The 22,405-nt window shown below is 37.4% G+C and overlaps 1 protein-coding gene across 3 annotated transcripts in view; it reads right to left on the bottom strand.

The window, feature by feature from the left end:
• CRPPA (CDP-L-ribitol pyrophosphorylase A) overlaps window positions 1-22,405 on the bottom strand; it is a 133,871-nt gene that overhangs the window by 67,869 nt on the left and 43,597 nt on the right. For all 3 annotated transcript variants that reach the window (XM_076331398.1, XM_076331397.1, XM_076331399.1), the window contains exons 5-6: window positions 15,124-15,169; window positions 1,914-2,011 (exon numbers count right to left, since the gene is read on the bottom strand). In XM_076331398.1, coding sequence (XP_076187513.1) covers window positions 1,914-2,011; window positions 15,124-15,169 — 144 coding nt within the window. The remainder of the gene's footprint in view (window positions 1-1,913; window positions 2,012-15,123; window positions 15,170-22,405) is intronic.

Here is a 22,405-nt window from a genome sequence, read left to right as displayed (position 1 = left end):
CCCTTTGAAAAGGCCCAGCTTTCAGTGCGGTACGTTTAACTTACTTAAAATAATTATCACATTGTACAGAGTCAATTCTCTCTCTCACAAGGTTACTGTGCTTCACTTGAGAAATCATAGGCCAGTGGATATATTCTAAGGTGCTTCAAATTTAGGAGTTCTGTATATTGGTAAGCTTAAAAATCAACTCTTTCAGATTTTACTGTTTAAAAACAAGACACTTAATACATAAATTCTACTTTTTATAGATTTTTTAATCTAAGGGCTCATAAAATGAATGACTAAGGATGTTTCAAGGAACAATACAAGACAGGGATCTTGATGGAGTTCTTTGGCAGGTGTCACTTTGCAGGAATGGTTTGAAAGTGTTGAAGAGAAATTTAACAATCAACTTCATTATGAAGAAAGAGAACATGGATCAAAAGAGAGAAGAACAGTGCTAGAAATCATCAACTAAATAAACTGATTTAATAGAGCCATCAAGAAAATTCAGTCCCATACAGTAGGAATCTTTTCATTTTATGCCCTCATTACCTTGTTTGTGGTCATTTTGCATATGTTTTATTCAAATGCACCATAGGTTCAGGTGCCTGACCAACCCAACAATTAACTAGTTTTGCAATGAAAATTTGGAAACATTGTAAATTTTAACTAGTCTTGGTGCCAGTCTGATTTGAGGTTGCTAAGTTTGGAGTCCCCGTGTTGGTTGTTCAAACAGAACGCATTCTTTGACTTTTCTTACTGGTTTGGATATGTTTCTCATGGTATGATTAAAGTGGTTATATGCAAACATAATATATAGATATAGCTAAGTCAACAATATGGGTAAGTGATATCTTCCTAGTAATTACAGAATAGTTTAAATGGAGAGAAAAAAGAAAAAATAGCAATGGATCTGGTATCGGTGAAATTGAAACATACTTCTGCTCCATTATACAGTTATTCAGAGAAGAAAAGATCTTATTCAACTCTGCTAATGTTTTGTACTTCTAAATGTAGACATTTAATAGATATAAAGCATGATTTTCCATACTAAATACCATTTTTTCCAAACAAAAACTGCAAGTACAATGTCAAATGACATTTCTAGATATAAGATAGCAATACAGTTTGCTACAGAAGAACATCCTACTCTTAACTAAGCACACAATGCAGAAGATCAGACATGAGTAAAACCATTACAGAAGTAACATTATGCAAATCAGGAAACCTCTATGTCTGTTTCTCTGGGTAACAGAAAGATGTGATATCATCACATAAGATATAATTAAGAATCACCCCAAGATCAGTCAAGATTTAAGCAATTACCAAATGTTAATCACCTTTGGGAAAATGAAAATATGTGATAGTTCTATTAGTAGGAATAATGAAAAAGGAAAAGAAAGTTAAACACCAGTAGAAAATTCCACCAATATCCTACAGCAAAAGCTTCAACGAGCATTCGCTATGAGTAAAATGTACCCCTATCTCTCTGCAAAAATGCTGATTAATTTGACTTTGCATTCGCAGCTCTGCAGGAATACAATTTACTCTGTAATTGGTTCAGACTTGTAATTCAGACTTCAAAGTAACAAAAGCATTTCCTCTGTAAGATATTTGTACCAATTTGGGCTTACTGAATTCATAAAATCTAAAGAAAATGGCCTCTCTGTTGTCTGGATCCAATTTCTCCTCTAATCTAATATATACATTTTAAGAGGATCTGTAAGATCCCCCTATACAGCATAACTGGGCAGAAGGCCCTTCTTTCTTGGTAACTTCCACACCTGGTGTTAATCCCTTGTAATAAATATTATAGTGACACAGGAGGTCTCCATTTCTGTATTCACATTATTTAGACCATTTCTTACGAGTTGTGACAACCAGAAACATTAAATTAATTGTACAGTTTACAGCCATAGAGTTGTACTTACTTTTATTTGACTTTTCAGAGATTCATGAAGGAGAAAGCCTACTTGTGCAACAGCTTCCTTCACATTGGTAATAACACAAACCTGTTGTGATAGGTTGTCTGTGATCAAGAAAAAAAACTTAGTATTTCATGCAAAAATAAATCAAAATTACTAATCTGCTAAACGCTACCTTCAATCCATATACCGCTGTCTCTTGACAGAACCTTTTCAACAGCTGTAAATTTAATTTTAAGATGACTTATTTCAAGGCACAGTTAATATAACAACATAATTTATACAACACACATCTCAAATATAAAATTCATATTACATTTTATATAATTTTGTACAACGTGAAAGCATCACATAAGGCCTGTCCCCAACGCCCATTTGAATAAGAGACTTGTGGAGGTGAACAAGTACCTTTTCATACATTACTGACACTAGATGACAACCAAGAAAATAACTTTTTGAAAACTTCATACCACTTACCACTTCAACAGATCACTAAATGCAGCGTCAGCAATACTGAGAAAAGCAAAAAAACCCAGGAGATAGCATAAATCCTCTTCCCAACAATATACACTACATAATAGCGAAAAAAAGTATTGAAGATACTGTTCAGGGAGACAGCAGATATAACTGCTCACCTCAGTATCAAAAAAGTTGCAGAGTCAGTGACAAAGATCTTGGCATGGGGAACTTCTTAGATCTTTTACTGGTGGGGGAAAAAAAAAATGTAATATTTTGTTGATACCAAGACAACAGTTTCAAGTTATTGCCTGATCTGCTCCATAAAGCAAGTATTTCAGAAAATTAGTATTTTCTTATTTTCTCTTGTTATTGACTACAGTTTCAAAATTCAGTGAGCATTTTCCTTTCTTTAAGCGAACAGATCAAAATAATTCAACTCACTTCTAATAATTCAACTGGAACTCTCACTTCTAATTCAGGATTTTATCCTTTAGATGTTGAATTAATATGCAGACCAAAACATAAGATTTCTAATGTCTTTGGGGTAGTCATTCCATAAGCAGCTAGAAATTTCATAGATGTAAAGTCTAATTATGTTTAAAGTAGACTTCAATGAAATTTCAGGGACAGAAATATAGCAAACACCACCACAAAATAAATTAGTAGTGAAAGACATAAAAGAAATTATAAAAATATGGCCTAACTGCTCTTCAAACAAGTCTGAATATAAAGATGCATACTTGTCGCATGTGTAAAGTTTTTTTTATAATTACATACCACACAGTAAGTTCAATCAGATGCATTACTTAAGTAAACATCTCACTTTCTATTGTAAACTCAAAGACTTTACAAAAATAGACATACAGACCTGCAAATTAATTTTAAAGCTGCTGCAGAGTTAACATTATTGGAAAATGACTTGTGACTTTTAAACAATTTTTTGTGAGCAGGAAAAGTGAATTAACCACTGAAGATTCCAAAAAGATAATTACAATGATTTTATGAATCATGGGCATTTATTATGTCCAATATTTATAACATGACAATGAAAACAGTGGTAGCAATTGGCTTTGTACTAAGTTAGCAAGAATGGGGAGGGGGGAAGAAAGAGAACAATAAACATCTGCTTATAAGCCATCACAACCCAGATGAAAGCGAGAATTAAAAAAAAAATGCATGGCCAGTTCTCACAGGACTGGAAATCACAGGATACCACAACTGTGGGAGAAATTGTCTTCCCATAGATTCACTGGGCAAAAAAATATAGTGAACATGCAAAGTTGGCTTCTACTTAATACAGAATAACTTTACAGTCTAAAAAATGGGTCAATGGGAAACCATATTGAATTAATTTCTTATCAGCAGAAAGAAACTGGTGGGTAGATTGAAATCAGAGCAAGAGCCACTTGAATTTAGTACTGTACACGGAATGCACATACAAGATAGATGTACATAATAAACAAGACTGGCATATCAGATTTCAAGAACTCAGATTCTATTGAACTAAGTAATTTAATGAAGAAAGTCAGACTGGAGCTATTACAAAAATCCACATGTGGAAGAAGGCTGTGGAATCCAAAAAGGCACCATAACTTACGCTCAGACAGTTGTTCTTTTTAAGAAGTCAGTTATCAACAGCAAGTGTCAGAAGTAACCTCACAAGAGGCTGCTCAAAGACTGCAACTACAAAAGCCCATCTCACTCCTCTCCCCAGCCCCCCTGAACCTCTAACTTCCTGTAATGTAAATGAGAAAGGAGAGACCACTACCAAAAGAGCGACTAAGATTTGCAGGTTGAATTTAATAAAGGAGAAAGCAAAATGGAATGAAGCATGAAAAAATATATTTTTAATCTGGAGGAGGAATGCAATGTTATAGGTGGAAAGTCTATTAATGAAGTATGAAAAAATTAAAGTAATGATAATACACACATTGAAAAGATGCTACGTGCTTTTAAATTATTAAGAAAAATGAATAAAGGAAGTCTGGGAAATTATCGTTTATAAAATTATCATAGCAAAGCAACAGTTCTGTTCTAGTTGAGGTTTAAAACTCAATTTCCATTTAAATCCCAACTGTTTCAAGTGGCTAAAAAGATCTATATGTTAATTTAGATTAATTAATTTAGATGGTCCGCACCTTTGCTGTATTGTGGGAAGGAAGGCTGAGTGGAGCCTTCCTCCCCAAGACTGGCTGTGTCCCACCTCTAGTAAGCCGATGGAGCTCTCTGTCACTCAGCTTAATCACACTGAACCCAGTGAACACAGCTGGAGCACTGGCTCATAACTCCACAGATTTCGTGAGTTCTGCTGACTGCCAGTAAAGCTAACCGCGTGCATCATTTCATTCCTGGTTTTCAGAAGTCTGTTTGGGTGAACGAAACAGTCATTTTGGAAAGCCATGTCACAAAGAATTTTAATACTCAGCTAACAAATTTTTTTTTCATTGGACTGCTGTATAATTCAGGCTTGAAGGGACCTCAGGAGATCTCTATTCCCAACTCCTTCTCAAAGCAGGATCACCCATCAGGTCAGGCCTGGTCACTCAGCCCCTTACCCTCCTGGCGCTTGAAAACCTTTGAGGACGGAGACTACACAGCCTCTCCACGCAACCTGTTCACTGCCTGACTGTCCTCGTGGTGAAAGACTTTTTCCTTTTACTGAGTTGGAACGTCCCTTGGTTCAGCTTTTGCCTGTTACCTCTTGTCTTCCCACCATGCACCACTGTTCTACTTTTCTTCCCTACTTTCACGCCATACCTTCCTTTTCATCTGCTCAACCTTTTTTTTTCTCTCACTATTACATTACCTATCAAAATCTCTCTCTTGCTTTGGCTTCCTCTACTTTAAACTTATTTCCCTGGAAACCGCCTCTTCCCAATACACATCTCCCATTTACTCTTGGCTTCTTTTCAGCTGTACCTGATTATGGAGTAACCCTCCCCATACTGCATCACATTTAACATCCACTCAGAGCATATTTTTGGCATAGAATTAAAAATAGTTAAAACCTTACACTGCCAAACTCTGTTAGGGTAAATATTAAATTTTTCTATCAGGAAAGGGGTAGGAATTTTCTTCATTAAAGATAAATTTCATACAGGATTTCAGAATTTGTTCCATTAAACCCCCTCCTGTCTCCAGCAGAAAACTTAATTTTTTTGTGCCCTTCTTTGATATTCTGAAAGCTTTAGATCACATTATTATGCAGTAACACCTGCTACAGTCTTTATCATAGGATCTCACCCAGAATTATAAATTAAAATGTGTGCATGTTTATGGAACTACCTTAGTTAGATAATGTATTAAGTGTACTCTATCGAATGACTTAAAAGTTTACCCCGAAAAGCATGCCACAAACAAGCAGCAATTAAAATAATACTTTGCTTGAATAAAGACCATAAATATCATATCCTAGGGAATTGATACCGTAAGAATAAAAACGCATCTGAATGGCAAATAGGTTTTAGCCTACAGACATCAATTTTTTCTCTTAATTGCACATATATGTGTATACATACACTTGTTTTTGTAAACATATGTTCATACCACGCCATTCTTGGTCTGTCATTACAAATCCTACTATTTTGGAAGAACATCCTATTCATCAAAATACTTTTGAAGTTTGCAGTGAATTCAAAATAAGTTAATTTATCAGAATTCCATTTTCGCTTTCTACACAGCAATGGCTTGACTGGTCTGGAAATTCAGTATGGTTCTCCCTGGCATTTTTAGTATCTCATAACAGATGTTTCTATCACTGTAAACACAAGAAGAATGAAGTAAGTACTGCCAAGCATTTAGTTCATTCATGCTTAACAGAATGAGTTGAAGTTGTTATTCGTATAACATAGGTAACCAAAAAAATCTAACAATTTTTTGTTTACCCATTCCACATTTCTCAGTAGCCACAAAAAACAAAAGCCAAATTTGACATTGCCCCTACCAATATTAGTATACAAGAAAGAGAGGAAGATTTTGTGGTAGAAGACAAGGAAGAGGGTTGTTTTCACCTGACAATAACTATTCTGAGTACCACCTCCCCATCTGCCAGTCTATTTCTTTGCCTTACAGCAGAGAGCAGCCACTGGTTAATGAGTGTGCCCATGAAAATACAGCCTACCTCAAGTAAGATATCTGTCCTTTGATAAACAAGGCTTATGTCAAATTTTATTTTTGTTTTTTTATTAAAAAGTCATGTGGGTTCTTCATGTAACACAAAACATAGTATGTAGCTCCCAACAGTCAAACAGTTTGAAGGCATTACGGTATTTTTCTTGGCACTTGCAGAACATAATTGTATCTACGTCAGCAGATATTTATTTAGCTAACTGTGCAGGCAAAATATCCAATCTGAAAGTGCACGCTCTTGTGAAAAATTCATTGCGGAAGAAGGGCCCTTAAGAAAAAGGAGGTGGAGAGAGAGTCAAACTAAGTTACAAACTTCTACTGAAAAGCACCATTTAAAGTTTACATGTTTGAACTAGAGTTCAAAGATACCTACCCTGAGGGCAGTAGTCCTAATGGAAATTTTTTAGGATGTTTTGTATTAGCCTAATCTTAACTACATTTCTAGATGAGTCACCCTTATTGTAAGACGATGTTTTCCTACTTCAAGATTATTAAAAATAGGTGTGTGCCACCTTGTCTGCATACTCTACAAGTTCACACCTGTTTAACTAAAGAAAAGTATTAAATTTACTGTTTATAAAACAAATGATGTTAGGACTCAGACTTTCATAATACAGTTGCAAAAGAGACTTGAGGAAGTAAGCAAATTAATAAGACATGTTTTAAGAAAACAGTCTCAAAAGATAAATAACTCAGTCTATTTACATTAGTGAAGTGGGGTTTTTTTGTATTGCCTTGAATGTGAATGATGTATATACATATAAATATCTAAAGTACAACAATGTATGTATGCATGTATGTTTTTCTTACTTCCACCTGAGTCAAGTTTAGCAAGCTGAAATTTGTCAGTTATTATGTCTCATTAGGCCAGTAGTTAAAAATTTAGCTGTGCTTCTATGAAACATTTGGGACTTGTTACTTAGGTAGAATTACATTTGTAATATAGCCAACTACAGAAACAGTCTCGTAATTATAATAATGATAAACTATTTTTTTTCAGACATCATTTAATTGTCAGACACATTACCATAATCATTTTTCTTGTATTTAATTAATTACAGAATTATAATTTGATATACAGAAAATAGACAGAAATGCAGGAGTACCTCAGAAATAAACAGGATAGCAAAATAACATGTTAAACTGAACCACAAGGAACCTGTTCTTTAGCAAAACTGTCCAGAGGCACAAGTGTAACCTTAATATTCTAGCATAAAAATTTAAGTATTTAAAGATCTGTTGAAGTTCATAATTCAAAGCAAAAAACCTACTATTTGAAACCAGAAAGGGAACAGCTAGATGAATAATTCTCATCAAAACAAATATTTTTAATATAGCTTAAATGGATTTTCTAAATAAAACTAACAGGTTAACAGAAAAGATAACTGTGATTCTCTGAAGTTGAAGGAAACCAAGTTTCGGTCATTAATAAATGTAACTGTAGATGACATGAAATTTGGAACTGTAGTCACAAAATTAAATGTGTACACTCACAGCAGTTCTTCATCACTGCTGAATTCATCCAGTGATAAAACATGCATCCAGCAAAGTAAATTTATCACTTAATAATAAAGAAAGCAGTTGTGAAGACTGGAACAGCAGTGGGGAGCCGGTATGAGGCCAGTGCCCTTAGTACCCATACATTTAGCTTCTGGGACATCTCCAGAGGACCTCGACAGCATGCAGGGTGGTATGCCGAGACCTGGTACCATGCAACCCAGCCTTACAGTGTCATGCAGGGCTTCCCCTTCAGGCACTCTACGTGCCCTGAACCTGGAGTCTGAATCCGCCCAAGTATGTGATACAGGACTGTACTATCCAGTGCGCAATGCCGCATTTCAGTCCTGTGTTATCTTCAACAACTTGACACAAAGAACCACTATCATGTAGACCACCATCCCACGGGTAACACCATTTATACCCAAAGTGATATATAGTGTCGGGAAGAGGCACCCTCTTCTCCATATAGGTAGTAAAGATTGCTGCCAGCTATGCTCAGCAAAGTTAAGACACACTAGCAGCCAGTGTCGAGCAAAAGTAAAAGAAAGGGTTTTTAACAAGGCAAAAGATAGTAAATTCCACATGGGAAGGCAGGTATTCCTGCCATAAACATGCCTTTCTGGAGTTCCTGGCATCTCACCACCATCCCAAAGAAGGAAAAGGAAAAGGGAAGGGAAGGAAAGGAAAAAGAGGAGATAGATATCCAGAAAACCCATCCCTGAGGATGCCTCTAAGGGGGAACAGTATCTGAAAATCCACAACCACATGGGTCTCGTGCGAGCCCTGCATAGCACATTAGTATGCTGGGGACTTCCGCTAGCCAGGTTTGTATCTCTAAACCGATCAGAAGCAGCAGGAGGTCCTTCCTCTCTCCAGAGACTGTTACTGAAACCATCAGAAGAAACATTGCATGCCACTTTCTTGCAGTGGTTATTTCTCTGCCAGTCTCTATGACACACTTCCATAACACTAGCAGGTCTCTAACACAGAAGCTCACAAACAGCAATGAGTAGCTACCACATAGCAGACAGCTACCTAAGTTGTGGGAGAAAGCACAAAAGGGTAACAACAAGTAGGAGCACTTCATATAGCACCGCATAGTGGGTTCTGAACTCTCGAGAAAAGCAGACACTGTGATACAGTCAATTATTCAGCTAGTAGGAAAGGCCTAACTGAGCATGCCTTTCTTTGCTTGTAGGACGGTTGCCATTCTGGAAGGTGACCTATCCTTGAAGGTTTCCCATAGGCACAACACGACACAGCAGAACATAGCTATTAAGATTTCTTCTGTAAAACTAACAACCGTAAGACTGAATGATGCAACATGTGGGTACAACATGATGATGCTCAATAGGACAAAAATATATTCTCCCCTTAAACATTCTTTCCTTTAAGTGTGGCATGAACTGTGAATAAAATGCTTGCCTAGTATTAATTTACATGGCTCAACCGTCCACTACAAAAATAAGTCATGTTATACCAACCTGAAGATCTGGTATATGAAGCCTTTTGAAGGGCACAGAATAGGTAAGGCACAACTCTCAAACTGCAAACTTGGAGTGCTAACGGTGTCTATTCAAAACCCCATTAAAGATAATTAATTATGTAAGAGAAATCTGTTATGGGGTGTCCTAATTAGCTATGGAGGACTCATTATACTGCTTGCATAAGGAGTAAAGAACACGTACTGCTTCCCCTTGCTGAACTCATGCAATGCAGCGAAAAGCAAATCTAAAACTTGAACGAACTTGAAGTACAGTTTTTCATACAGACCAGGCATAATAAAGACTACTATGGTTACTGAAGCAGATATATTGCATGCTGCCACAGTAACAGAACATTAGATAAGTAAAGATCATGTAAGGGATTAGCCTGATTTACCACCATGAAGGTCTTCATTTCTACTTTAAGCTACATAAACTTTTTATTATAACCAACAGCTGGAAGAGATTGTATTGGCTTTAGCGAAAACAAGAAGTGTGATAACATGATGAAATACACATGTAAAATGTATCTATGAAGAGAATGACTGGTCATTTACAGCATTTTTGCTCCAGTTATAAACAGAAATAGTTAAACTTAGTTAATGTTGCTTTCATTTGAAAAAGCTGCATCCTCATTTTCTACTCAAGCAGTTTTAAAGAAAGCTGCTTGAAATGGATCTTATTTTTTAAATAAATTATAACTAATCTTCTTTAATGACTTACGAGATTATTGAAGCCCTTATATATACAGGAACATGGAAATTCATTTGCATGAAGGCTACAGTATTGTTTCAGGTTTGTAAATTTTTGTATTAAATAATAGTGTGTATGTGTTACGTAAAATTAGCATAAAATACTATAAAAACATTTTTTAAGCAAAACGTTTCAAAATATTACCAATCTACTTGTTTTTCTTTTAAATAATCTATAAAGAAGAAAGGATAGCACTGATTAAAGGAAAAGACAAATCGAAACCAGTGATTTATATTTTTAAAAAGTTCTTGTTCATCTTCTTGCAGTTTATTTGATCCCTTACTAGATACGTTCTTCTGTAGCGGGCAAGGAGAAAGCCAGATGGACACCTTATGTACAATGTGTTGCTTTATGTAGCTAGAGAAGGAGACAGCACCCTGCTCCCATCATTCAGCTGTCCAGTTTGCTTATGCCTCCTTCCCCACATATCTCCACCATTACAGAGCAGCTCTTGTGAAGGTGGGAACTGAGCCATCACGCTTCTTGTGGGGAAACTAGAAGCAAATACAATGTGAAAAAATGGTTTCTGTGCTCTCCCTCTGCTGCCCTCCCATCCTTATAAAGGTGACTCCTTGTATTCTTTTAAAGTTTACACATCCTGAAGGTCCTCTGAACTAAATAACTCTTAAATATTTGAGTAATAATGAATGATACAGTTCAATAAATTGGCCTTTGTATTACTAAAGAAGTACAGTCTACAGTTAAGTTCAAGGAAAATGGAAATGAAAATGGATCTACTTGATCCAGTAATGACTGATAAATTGCCATTAAATATTGAAAACATACATGGTAAATAAATATGAAAAACACACAGGAAAAAGGAAAATAAGATCAAAGTTAACATAGAACTGTGAGTTTGCTGAGATTTTTTCCAAGTTCTGTCAAGATGTGATCAACATAATACATTCATTGAGCTGATTCATGGCATTTACCTCATTTTATGCTGGCATTACTGGCTTCAGCAAGCTTGACTGACAGAAGTACAACAATTCTTGTTACAACAAATATTTACAAATATTGTAACAAAACAGCACATCCAAGCAGCTGAATCAGCTTTCTACATTTCCTTATTAACGTTACCGTCAGAGGGAATTTTTCTTTGACAGTCTCTGCTATATAGATAATACTTAAAATTACAGATAATACTTAAAAGTCTGTACTGTAAAAGCATGCATACACTCTATTAGAACTAGGAATTCAGCGAGAATGGTGTAATGGGATCTATATTTAGACTGGAAGAAAAGAACTTTTATATAATTACTTTTGCACTTCTCAAAGTTTGGAAGGTTCCCTTTTTTCCATTGATCTATCATTCAAGGTAAAGTATTAGTTCAAATTCTTATTGATCAAGGAGATAAAATCATTGCTTAATTTTATATCATACTGTACCATGAAATCCCTCTTTTGCATTCTGATTCATTCTATTAACTATTTTTTGTCTTACGAGTCATTTTTGCTCATAAGATGACCACAATAACAATATTTGAGCTTTTAAAATTTATATTCAAACTGAATTGTTTTATCCAAGGAAAGATCACTTAAAATTTAATGAAAACTACTACGTACTTTTCCAAGAGCACAAGAATTTCAGAAAATTAAAAAAAAATGCTTTGATAATCACTGGGCCAACTCAGGAACTTCTTATCTAGATTTTATTTGTGAAAAACTCTTAATGGCAGAATAAATTCTGTTTGCATAAAGTTTGTAAATACCCAATAGTTATCAAAAAATAAGTGGACATAATGGAGAAACTGCGTATTTTGAAAATGTTTTTCCAGTTTAAGTCAGATCACACCCCCATTTTCAAAGCTTCCCATAAGCCTGAATAAGTTAAAAATACTGTCCAGAAAATATTAACCCAAGTAATTTCTGAGATGAAATATTCTTTTCAGTAACTCAATAAAGGCTGATGAAAAATGGCATTTATAAGCCAAGAGATGCTCATATTGGCAATCTCAGCTGAACGAATGATTCCTAGGAAATCAAGGACAGTCTCCCTTCCAACCTCCCAGCTTTGTAAAGAAAAATCTGAGAATCCTAAGAATTTCTACACTTTCCAGATGTATAAATCGAATTTTCTGTATTTCAGTTTGTGTCTATTGCCTGTTCTCTTTTTGCAGAACACCACTGAGGGAGAGCCTGGCTCCACCTTCACTCCACCCCATCCGGCATTTATACACATTGCTAAAATCCCCCTGAGCCTTCTCTTCTCCAGGCACAACAGTCCAAGCTCTCACAGCATCTCCTCATATGACAGATGCTCCGCTACCTTAATCATCACCATGGCCCTTTGCTCGACTCTCTCCAGTATGACCACGTCTATCCTGCACAGAGGAGCCCAGAATTAGACCCAACACTCCAGATTTGACCTCACCAGTGCTGAGCAGAGGGGAAGGATCACCTCCCTCGACCTGCTGGCAGTGCTCTGCCTACTGTAGCCCAGGGGGCTGTTGGCCGCCTTTGCCACAAGGGCACATTGCCAGTTCCTGTTCAATCTGTTGTCCACCAGGACCCCCCCAGGGCCTTTTCTGCAGAGCTGCTTTCCAGCTGGTCAGCCCCCAGCCTGTAATGGTGCTTCCCAAGTGCAGGAGTTTGCGTTTCCCCTTGCTGAATTTCACGAGACTCGTGTTCACCCATTTCTCCAGCCTGTCAGGGTCCTTCTGAGTGACAGCACAACCACCTGGCCTGTCAACTACTCCTCCCAATTTTACATCATCTGCAGACTTGCTGTCCTGGTTTCGGCAGGGATAGAGTTAATTTCCTTCCTAGTAGCTGGTACAGTGCTGTGTTTTGGATTTAGGATGAGAATAATGTTGATCACACACCGATGTTTTAGTTGTTGCTAGGTAGTGCTTACACTAGTCAAGGACTTTTCAGCTTCCCATGCTCTACTGACTGAGAAGGCTGGAGGTGCACAAGAAGCCGGGAGGGGGCACAGCCAGGACAGCTGACCCAAACTGGCCCAAGGGACATTCCATACCATGGGACGTCATGCTCAGTACATAAACTGGGGGAAAGCTGGCCGGGGGGGCCGCTGCTCGGGGACTGGCTGGGCATCAGTCGGCAGGTGGTGAGCAATTGCATTGTGCATCACTTGCTTTGTATATTATTATTATTGTTGTTATTATTATTATTTTATTTCAATTATTAAACTGTTTTTACCTCAACCCATGAGTTTTCTCACTTTTACTCTTCCAATTCTCTCCCCCATCCCACCGGGGCTGGGAGGGGGGAGTGAGCGAGCAGCTGTGTGGTGCTCAGTTGCCGACTGAGGTTAAACCACAACACTTGCTGAGGGTGTGCTCTGCCCTATCATTCAGATCATTAGTGAAGATTTTAACCAGCATTGACCCCTAGGGTAGACCACTAGTGACTGGGCTCCAACTGGACTTTACTGCTTGAGCCTGGCAGTTCATCCAGTTCTCAAATCCACCTCACTGTCCACTTTTCTAGTCTGTACTTCATCAGTTTGTCAATGAGAATATCATGGGAGAGTGTCAAAAGCCTTGCTGAAATCAAGACGAACCATATCCACTGCTCTCCTCTCATCCACCAAGCTAGTCAATTCATTGTAGAAGGCTATCAGGTTGGTCAGGCATAATTTCCCCTTTGTAAATTCATGCCAACTAAAGACAAGAAGGTGGCTGGGAGTAATGTTTGGAAATCCTAAGCTTGAAAGCTAGAGGAGTGTGGAACCCTGAAGAATCCTACTCAAAACAAGATTCTCAAAAATTCCAGGCCTCCAGCTACAGAGATGAGAGCCCATTCCCTGTCAAAACCAGAACTTCCAAGATTTCCCAGCCCTATCACCTTGATATGTGCCTGAAACATTTAGTCAGGTAGTTCTAGCAATGCATATAATATGCAATATTTGCCCACTGTAATAACCAGAAACTTCAAACTTGCTGCATTCCTGGAGGTCTAGAGAAGCAGCATGCAGAATACCACAGCGATATCTAAGCTCTGTTGAAGCTTTCTAGCTTGTCTACAGTGACAGAGCTGATCTCGGCATAGTCTAATTTACCCAAACCAGAAGCTAAGACGATACTGGATCTTGTAACAACACGTGAGCCACCAAAGTGAACAACTAGCCGCTCACTAACCATGCCTTAATAGGACATGGGTTTTGCTCTTAAATAGGAACGATACTCTTTTCTCTGGAAAGTTATTTTTAATCCAATGGGAAGTCCCTTTCTCTTCATCAGTTTCTGGGCTTTTATCCCTCAGTTCTCAACAAGAAGTCAAGCAAGAGTCCCCCGAATCAGTGCCTATCAGTTTACAATAACTATCTGTGTGCTCATTGTACAGTACTTGAGTTCTTCCTTTCTACATTGTTTTTAGATTGAGTCGATCTAGATAAAGACTAAATCTGGTCTTTGTATTAAACTGCTATGAAACCACTGTTACCAGTACAGGAAAAGGTTAAAAACTGGTTCAAAGTACTTATAAATTAATGGAATACCTCAATATCATATAATTGCTATATCAATTTAGGTAACAAGTTGCTGTATGTAAAAGAGTGAAGAGCCCTAAAGAGTTAATATTTAATTTTCAGTCTATTACTTAGATTAGAAAGATGGAACATATTCAGAATTGAACTGCAAATGAAAAAAAAATTGTTTATTCCTTATAAAGCCATTTTAAGCCAAAATTAATCTTTGTTTGACTTTGTAATATACACAGCTTTTTATAAAGTTCTCTATTCTAAGAGAAGTAAATAAAGGTAAATAATGCATAATGTAAGTATTCCAGTGAACAAGCTAAAACAACTTGTCTAAGCACATTTTATTCAACATAAAACTTTTCTTAAGGACATTTCAAACTATAGCACACAAAATTCTTAATTAGACCCAGGAATATGCAAACTGACAGCCACAAGGACAAACACATACCCTTAATAATCGATTCAGCTGCATACAGATCCCGCTTGTAGGTCACCTAAAGGACAGACAAGCCTCATTAGATTTAATACAGCAGGAAGGAATGTAAAACCAATAAAACAATGCCCTGAAGGCAATTCTTTACATTTGAAATACCATAAACAAATGATATTGTCAATTTCTTAATTCTGGTAAAATATCACTGGCAAGTCATGAGAACAGAAGTTGCAGAAATTACCAGAGACTTGAGAGAAACCTTTTCAAAAATATTTAGATCTGCTTAGAACTCATTTGAAACCAAAAACTACTTTTAACCCTTTGAAGAATCATAAAAACATGACATTGCATCTATTTTCACACATCCATTCTACTCTATAATTTTATCATGAAATATATTCTTTTTATAGGACTTGTGATCATAAAAATGACAGCCAGGGAGAAGCCTCGTTATTTCTTTTACTAATATAGGTGTAATTTTTCAGTAGTGCAAGACTATTACTGTTAATGAGATTCCAATTAATCAGTGGGAGTCAGTGAGACTATAGTAACTTTCAGAGGATTAAAAGCCATCAAGGTCTTCCTGAAGACATTAATCAGATCAAGTTAGATGGACAATAAGATGCTGAATATTTACTTGGTACTTGCAAAAAACAGCTTTCATAGCTGCCTTTGTAGCCTCATGGTGGTCGACAGTCCCAATATTAGGCTTTTCAAATAAAATAACAAAAAACTGGACAGCATCTAACCAAGACATTAACAGTCTTTACTAGCAATGTCTTCGCAATGACATGTAGTGACATGAACTGATATAAGAATAACTTCTAAATATTTGCCTTTGTTTTTACTGTAACTTCCTTTTATGTTAAATAAAATATTACTGGATTTTCTGCATTTGTTTCTCTAGAGTCTGAATAATTTTTCTCTTTCTTTTTGAAATGGACTGAATAGGGTTCCAAAAGCTTTAGTGCTGCGAAGTAAATCTTACAGCAGAAACATACCATTGTAGATATCAGATTTTAATGTAAGGATTCTTGTAACTGCTTTCCTTTCCATCTCAAATTAAGCTGTGTATTATAGTCAGAAACAGATGAATAATATTACCTTTCTCATTACTCATCATTTCTCCAAGGAATTATATTCTTTTAAAATTAAAAATTAACTTACTCCCCTACAGCTTGTCCTGCAGGAGAAGCAGCCAGAGAACGAATCTAGCCTAAGAAACCTTAAGTGTCTGAGTTTACATACTGTTGAGAAGAATCAGTGTCTTGAATTTAAAGGTTAAAGAATTATTGAGTGACCAATTTTGTTGCAAGGTTTCTTTCTCATTACCTGTTTCTAGAGGGCTTTCATACTGAACTTTCAGTAAACCTGTAACAGATTACCATCTAAAGACCTTTCAAGAAACAAGACTAAGCTCTGTCAAAAGTGGTCTCAGTTACTCTAAGGTTCACAATCACCTTGAGATGCAAAAGTATTTAAATAGTCCAAGTTTAAAAAGAACTTACTTCATAAAGTAGGCCCAGTCTTCAAGAAAACAGCACAGAAGAATAAAAAAATAAGTATGAACCTTTAAAATCACTTCTAAAATTCTGAGCCAGACATCAGCAAACATTTTTTAGGGTGGTTTTCTAGAGAAATAAATCATCTGAGACCATATCACACTACCCATATATATTTCTTTCATAATCTTTGATCCTATAAGCTAATTTCAGATACAAGCTCCTATAAGCTTTATGAAAATAGTAAAGTTGACAGAGAGAAAAACCCTGCCAGCTACCACAGGTGACCACCGCTTACCAGTTGGGGGGGAGGGATTTGCTATACCTCTTTCAGTGTTGAATAAGATGCTAAATCCAACCAAAGTTTCTCTTAAGGAATGGATATGCGTAATGTCTCTGGATTTTCTTGTATTGATTAAGAGGTGTTCTTGCAATTTAGATGAGACTTACTTAAAACACAGGCAACCATGACAGAGACACCCTTTGGTTTAATTCTAACCATCGATTGGTTTAGCATGAATTTGTTTTAAACAACTTTTAAGGCTAGTCAACACAACAGTTTATTGTTCTGAGCAGCTATACTGCTTTATCTCTAGTTTCACCAAAGTGAATTTGCATTCTAGGCTCACCCCAGCCAGCAGCAATTCAGATCTAGCCAAATCAACCAGGAAGAATACTTTAACTGCCACTCTATACCAGAAAGTAAGATGGCACTCTCCACTCTCGCAGCCCAGATGAGGAGCAAAAATCACAGTGGAAAAAGAATAAACAAGAAAAATGACACACAGGAATTCTCTCTCACTTTGCAGAGGAGAGACCTTCTACCTCATCCATTTCTGGTTTTTTTATATCACATTACTAAGCTAAATCTCTACAGACTTATCAAATTGCCATTTAATCTTCTTTTTCGTGCTTTTCTCTGAACCTTCTCCGTTTACCAACAGTTGCACAGAGCTTGAGTCCAGATTTGACCATAGTATTCTAGATGCACTTGTAATACTAGAACATCTCTTTCCTAATTTCATATTCTTGTTTCTATATCAATGGCTGACATAAGGTATTTTGCCCACAGTGGAAACTTGCTATCCTCTGCGATTCCTACACCACTTTCAAAGTCACTGCCTTCCTAGAACAATTCTTTAAATATGGCCTATACTTTTTTTTTTAAAAACACTTCTTTATATTTGGCCGCAATGAAAAGCATACCTTTTGTTTAAATTGTTTGCCAAGCAATCCATATCAATAGGTTACTTCTGATCAATTATATTTTTTATTTACAAACCCTTAAATCTTTGTGTTGTCTGCAAACTTTATCAGACAAATGTTAAATAGCTTAGAAACAATAACAGTTTCTGCAGAACTGTACATGGTGAGAATTCTCTTTTGAAATATATCAGTCATCCAATTTTTAATCTATTTAATGAGGACTAGTACAATTACAGTCATCCTATTTTTAATTAAGATGCCATGTAGTAACAAGTCAAACTTCTGCCAACCATATATTGTATCAGCACTACCATCTTTACCAGCCAAGACTACAATCTTGTAAAAAAAGGCTTGAAGTCAATTTCACAAATTCCATGTTGGTTGACATTAATTACATTAGTCCCTTAACTCTTGATTAATCAAGTTCTGCTTGTAGCAGTGCATCCTTTTGTTTTGTTGGTTAATATCGAACCGTCAGGCTTCTAATTACTCAGATCCTCTCTCTTCATGTGACAACACTAATTTTCATTTTGTCCTCTTGAGCATCTAGTGTTCCAAGGTTTTCTGAACATTGTTGCTGCAGTCCAGAATATCGCTAGGCCAAATACTAAAACTCAACACAAATACCTCACTATCACAGAATATGAAACCATCATCTGCTTATTTGGCAAAGGCAGAATAGTCTGACTTACTAAACATTTCTCTATTTTTCTGTATAGTAAGCAATCTACTATATCTATTTAGTAAAGCCTAAAAATCATCTGACAAGGGTTTGTTTGTTTGTTTTCCTGTGTGCCCTTCTCTCTCAACTGTCAGACTGCAACTTCTCACTACCTAGGAAGATGCTCTTTTAGAAGTTCCGCAAAGTTATTCCCATTTAATGTTTAAAAGTCTTCTTCAAACTGATTTAGCTTGATGAACATTTCAGATTTACAAAACTGTACGTTAAATGCAAAACATAACTCTTTACCAAACACAATAAAGTTATGATCACACATACACAAAATGCACTGCATTTTAGTTTCATGAAGTATTTCCCTCTGTTATACTAAGGTACCATACAGATCTCCTTTGTATGGGATATTTTTGCAGGATTAGAAAATAACCTGTTGTTTTTAGAAATGGTGAGGATTTTTCACACTATCAGCACTGTCTTTAAAAGTGTATCAATCTTAGAAGTGTTCTTACAATGCAGTTTTCATCTGCATTATACACACACGTATATATTAGACTCCAACAATTACATTCTGTTACATGATTTTATACTTTATTTAAGAGGATATTGCCCCAGAACATTTAAGGTCATTTGGTTTCAATGGTGTCAAGCACAGAGAAACTGAAAATGTGGTGTTGATAGCATCATTCTGTTTCCTTTATGGCAGCCAGATCCTAAATATCTTATAAATAGTTATACAATAACTACATTTATAATAGAACTTATAAATATTTATAACACTGAAGTAATTTGAATGTTCCTGCCTGGTTGTTGCCACTACAAAGAACAACCTTAATTTTGTATTTTGTTACTAGAAAGTAAACAAACTCTCTCTTGCTTTAGCTCCAATGGTAAGTGACTTCAAAACGTTACTTTTTTTAATGCACTATAAGTAGACAGCACTCAGGCAGAATAATCAGAGTTAATTCAAGAAAATGATATATATGCACATATAAGTAACTTTTTCCCACTGCTTTGAGTCATTCAATGTTATGTAGGTTGTGCACCTAATAAATAAACTGAATTCTTACAAATATCAGATCTACTTTTCCAAGAGTCAAGGGTGAAACTGGTTTGTAATACTTGGACTTTAGAAACTTTAGAAATGTTCTCCACCTGTTAATTGACCACAGTTTTTCTGTTAGACATCCTCTGAAACCTCAACTGAACAATGATTATTTATTTCAGTTCTCATTTATCTGGATAGAATATCTTTTTCTCTCTTGTTGAAAAAATAAGACTGCGGCCATTGGGAGCACATCAGTTCTGGCACACGAAATGTAATTTATCTCAGCACTGAAAAGCCTTACAGAAAAAAAAAACAAGAACATATTACAAATTACATTATTAGGACAGCTAAGGAAAGACAATTTTGCTTCTGAAAGCAGCAAAAAGCAGCAGTAACAAACAGCAATAGCTCCTAACCATTTTGTAGGCAAGCATGACTTGAGAAAATTGGCAGTCTTCTGCACATCATCAAACTGCACAGACTGAGCATGAGTGTTCTCTTCAATGGTACTGCTCCAAGTCACCCGCCAAACACCCCGGGACAGTGACCAATACCAGGGTGCTACTCAAGCAGAAAGGAGCTGTCTTCCTCCGTAGCCTCTAATCTGATATGACTATTTGCTGCAGAAGCAATTTACTATTTTACAGACCTCATCATTTTTACACCTTTGACTTTGAATGTCTTCACAAAGCACAGAAGACACCAATGACTTCTAGCTACAAAATAAGACAGCGAATAGGATGTGAGAAGGTATAGGAACTTTAATGACATGGCACCAGCATCTTTGTGTATACTATATATAGCATACTCACTGCTCTGCACTGCCTGCAGCACAGTATCTGCACATAAACAGGTGTTGTTGCTACTGTCACACACTGCACAATATAGTCAACACAGACTCTGTGGTGGGTTGACCCTGGCTGGATGCCAGGTGCCCACCAAAGCCGCTCTATCACTCCCCCTCCTCACCTGGGCAGGGGAGAGAAAATAAAACAAAAGGCTCATGGGTTGAGATAAGGACGGGAGAGATCATTCACCAGTTACCATCACAGGCAAAACAGACTTAACTCAGGGAAATTAATTTAATTTATTGCCAATAAAAATCAGAGTAGGGTAATGAGAAATAAAACTAAATCTTAAAACACCTTCCCCCCCACGCCTCTCCTCTTCCCTGGCTCAACTTCATTCCTGATTTCTCTACCTCCTCTCCCGAGCAGTGCAGGGGGACGAGGAATGGGGATTGCAGTCAGTTAATCACACATTGTTTCTGCCGCCCCTTCCTCCTCACACTCTTCCCCTACTCCAGCATGGGGTCCCTCCCATGGGACAGTCCTCCATGAACTTCAACGTGAGTCCTTCCCACAGGCTGCAGTTCTTCACAAACTGCTCCACGGGGTGCAGTCCTTCAGGAACAGACTGCTTGAGCATAGGTCCAAAGTCCTGCCACCAAACCTGCTCCAGTGAGGGCTCCTCTCCACAGTGTCACAGCCTCCTTTGGGCACATCCACCTGCTCCGGCATAGGGTCCTCCACGGGCTGCAGGTAGGTATCTACTCCACCGTTAACCTCCACTAACCCCCCTGCAGGCTGCAGGGGGACAGCCTGCCTCACCATGGTCTTCACCATGGGCTGCAGGGGAATCTCTGCTCCGGTGCCTGGAGCACCTCCTCCCCCTCCTTCTTCACTGACCTTGGTGTCTGCCAAGTTGTTTCTCTCACATATTCTCACTCCTCTCTCTGCAGCTGTTGTCCAGCGTTTTTTTTTCTTCCGCCTTCTTAAATATGTTATCATAGAGGCACTACCACCATCGCTGATTGGCTCAGCCTTGGCCAGCAGTGGGTCCATCTTGGAGCCAGCTGGCATTGGCTTCTAGCAGCTTCTCACAGAAGCCACCCCTGTAGCCCTCTCTGCTACCAAAACCTTGCCACACAAACCCAATAGACTCTTTCACCTGGTACACAGTATTTTCAGCTTTTCTACCTGTATCTCCTTCTCCATGATATTATCCAGTATACCACCAGCTAAAAAAGTTCTCTGTCCAGTATCTGAGCACCTACAAGGAATTGACTCCTCATGTGTTATCATTTTCCATGTGTTTACAGGCCTCTTTAAAGTCCAGTGGTACTGCAATGGGTCCCACAGGCTAGAAAGTTAACAGTATCAGGATTTCATTTCACCAACAATGTTGGAGTGGCACTAACATTTCAACAGTTCTCTTTTAAAACAGAGATGTGCACAAGCTCAAGTTTGAAGTATAACTGGGGGCTGGTTACTAGTGCTGTTCTTCAGGGGCTGATACTGGGGACAATACTGTCTAATATCTTTATTAATAACCTGGGAAAGGGGAAATATCCTCAGCAAACTAGTAGATGACAACAAATGGGAAAGTATTCCATATGCTCAAGGGTGCAATACTCATTTAGAGGGATCCTGAAAGGCTGGAGAAAGGGGCTAACAGAAGCCTTGTGAAATATAACAAACACAAATACAGCATCCTGCATCTGGGACAGAATAACCCTGTGCAGCAGTCCATACTGATGCCAGAATATAGAAAACAGCTTTGCAGAAAAGGACCTTCTGGACAAGCTGAGCATGAGTCAGCAGTGTGTAGCAGTGCAAAAGAGGAGTCCAACTGACTGGGCTGTATTAGTATGGAAGTAGACTTCATTACAGGGAATACAGGGATTATTCCCCTGTATTCAGCACTTTTGAGAACACACCAGAGTACTGTTTTCTAGTTTTGGGCTCCCCAGTATAACACAATGAGGAACAGGAGAAAGCCCAGCAGAGGGCTGCTGAGATGGTGTGAGAGAACTTGGTTTGTTCAGCCCGAAGCACAGAAGATGAAGGGTGGGGAAGGGTCATA

Source organism: Aptenodytes patagonicus, chromosome 2 (assembly GCF_965638725.1).
Source record: "Aptenodytes patagonicus chromosome 2, bAptPat1.pri.cur, whole genome shotgun sequence".
In the NCBI taxonomy this organism is placed as follows: Eukaryota; Metazoa; Chordata; class Aves; order Sphenisciformes; family Spheniscidae; genus Aptenodytes; species Aptenodytes patagonicus.
The sequence above is the reverse complement of the archived record's forward strand: the minus strand, read 5'-3'. Positions and strand labels throughout refer to the sequence as shown.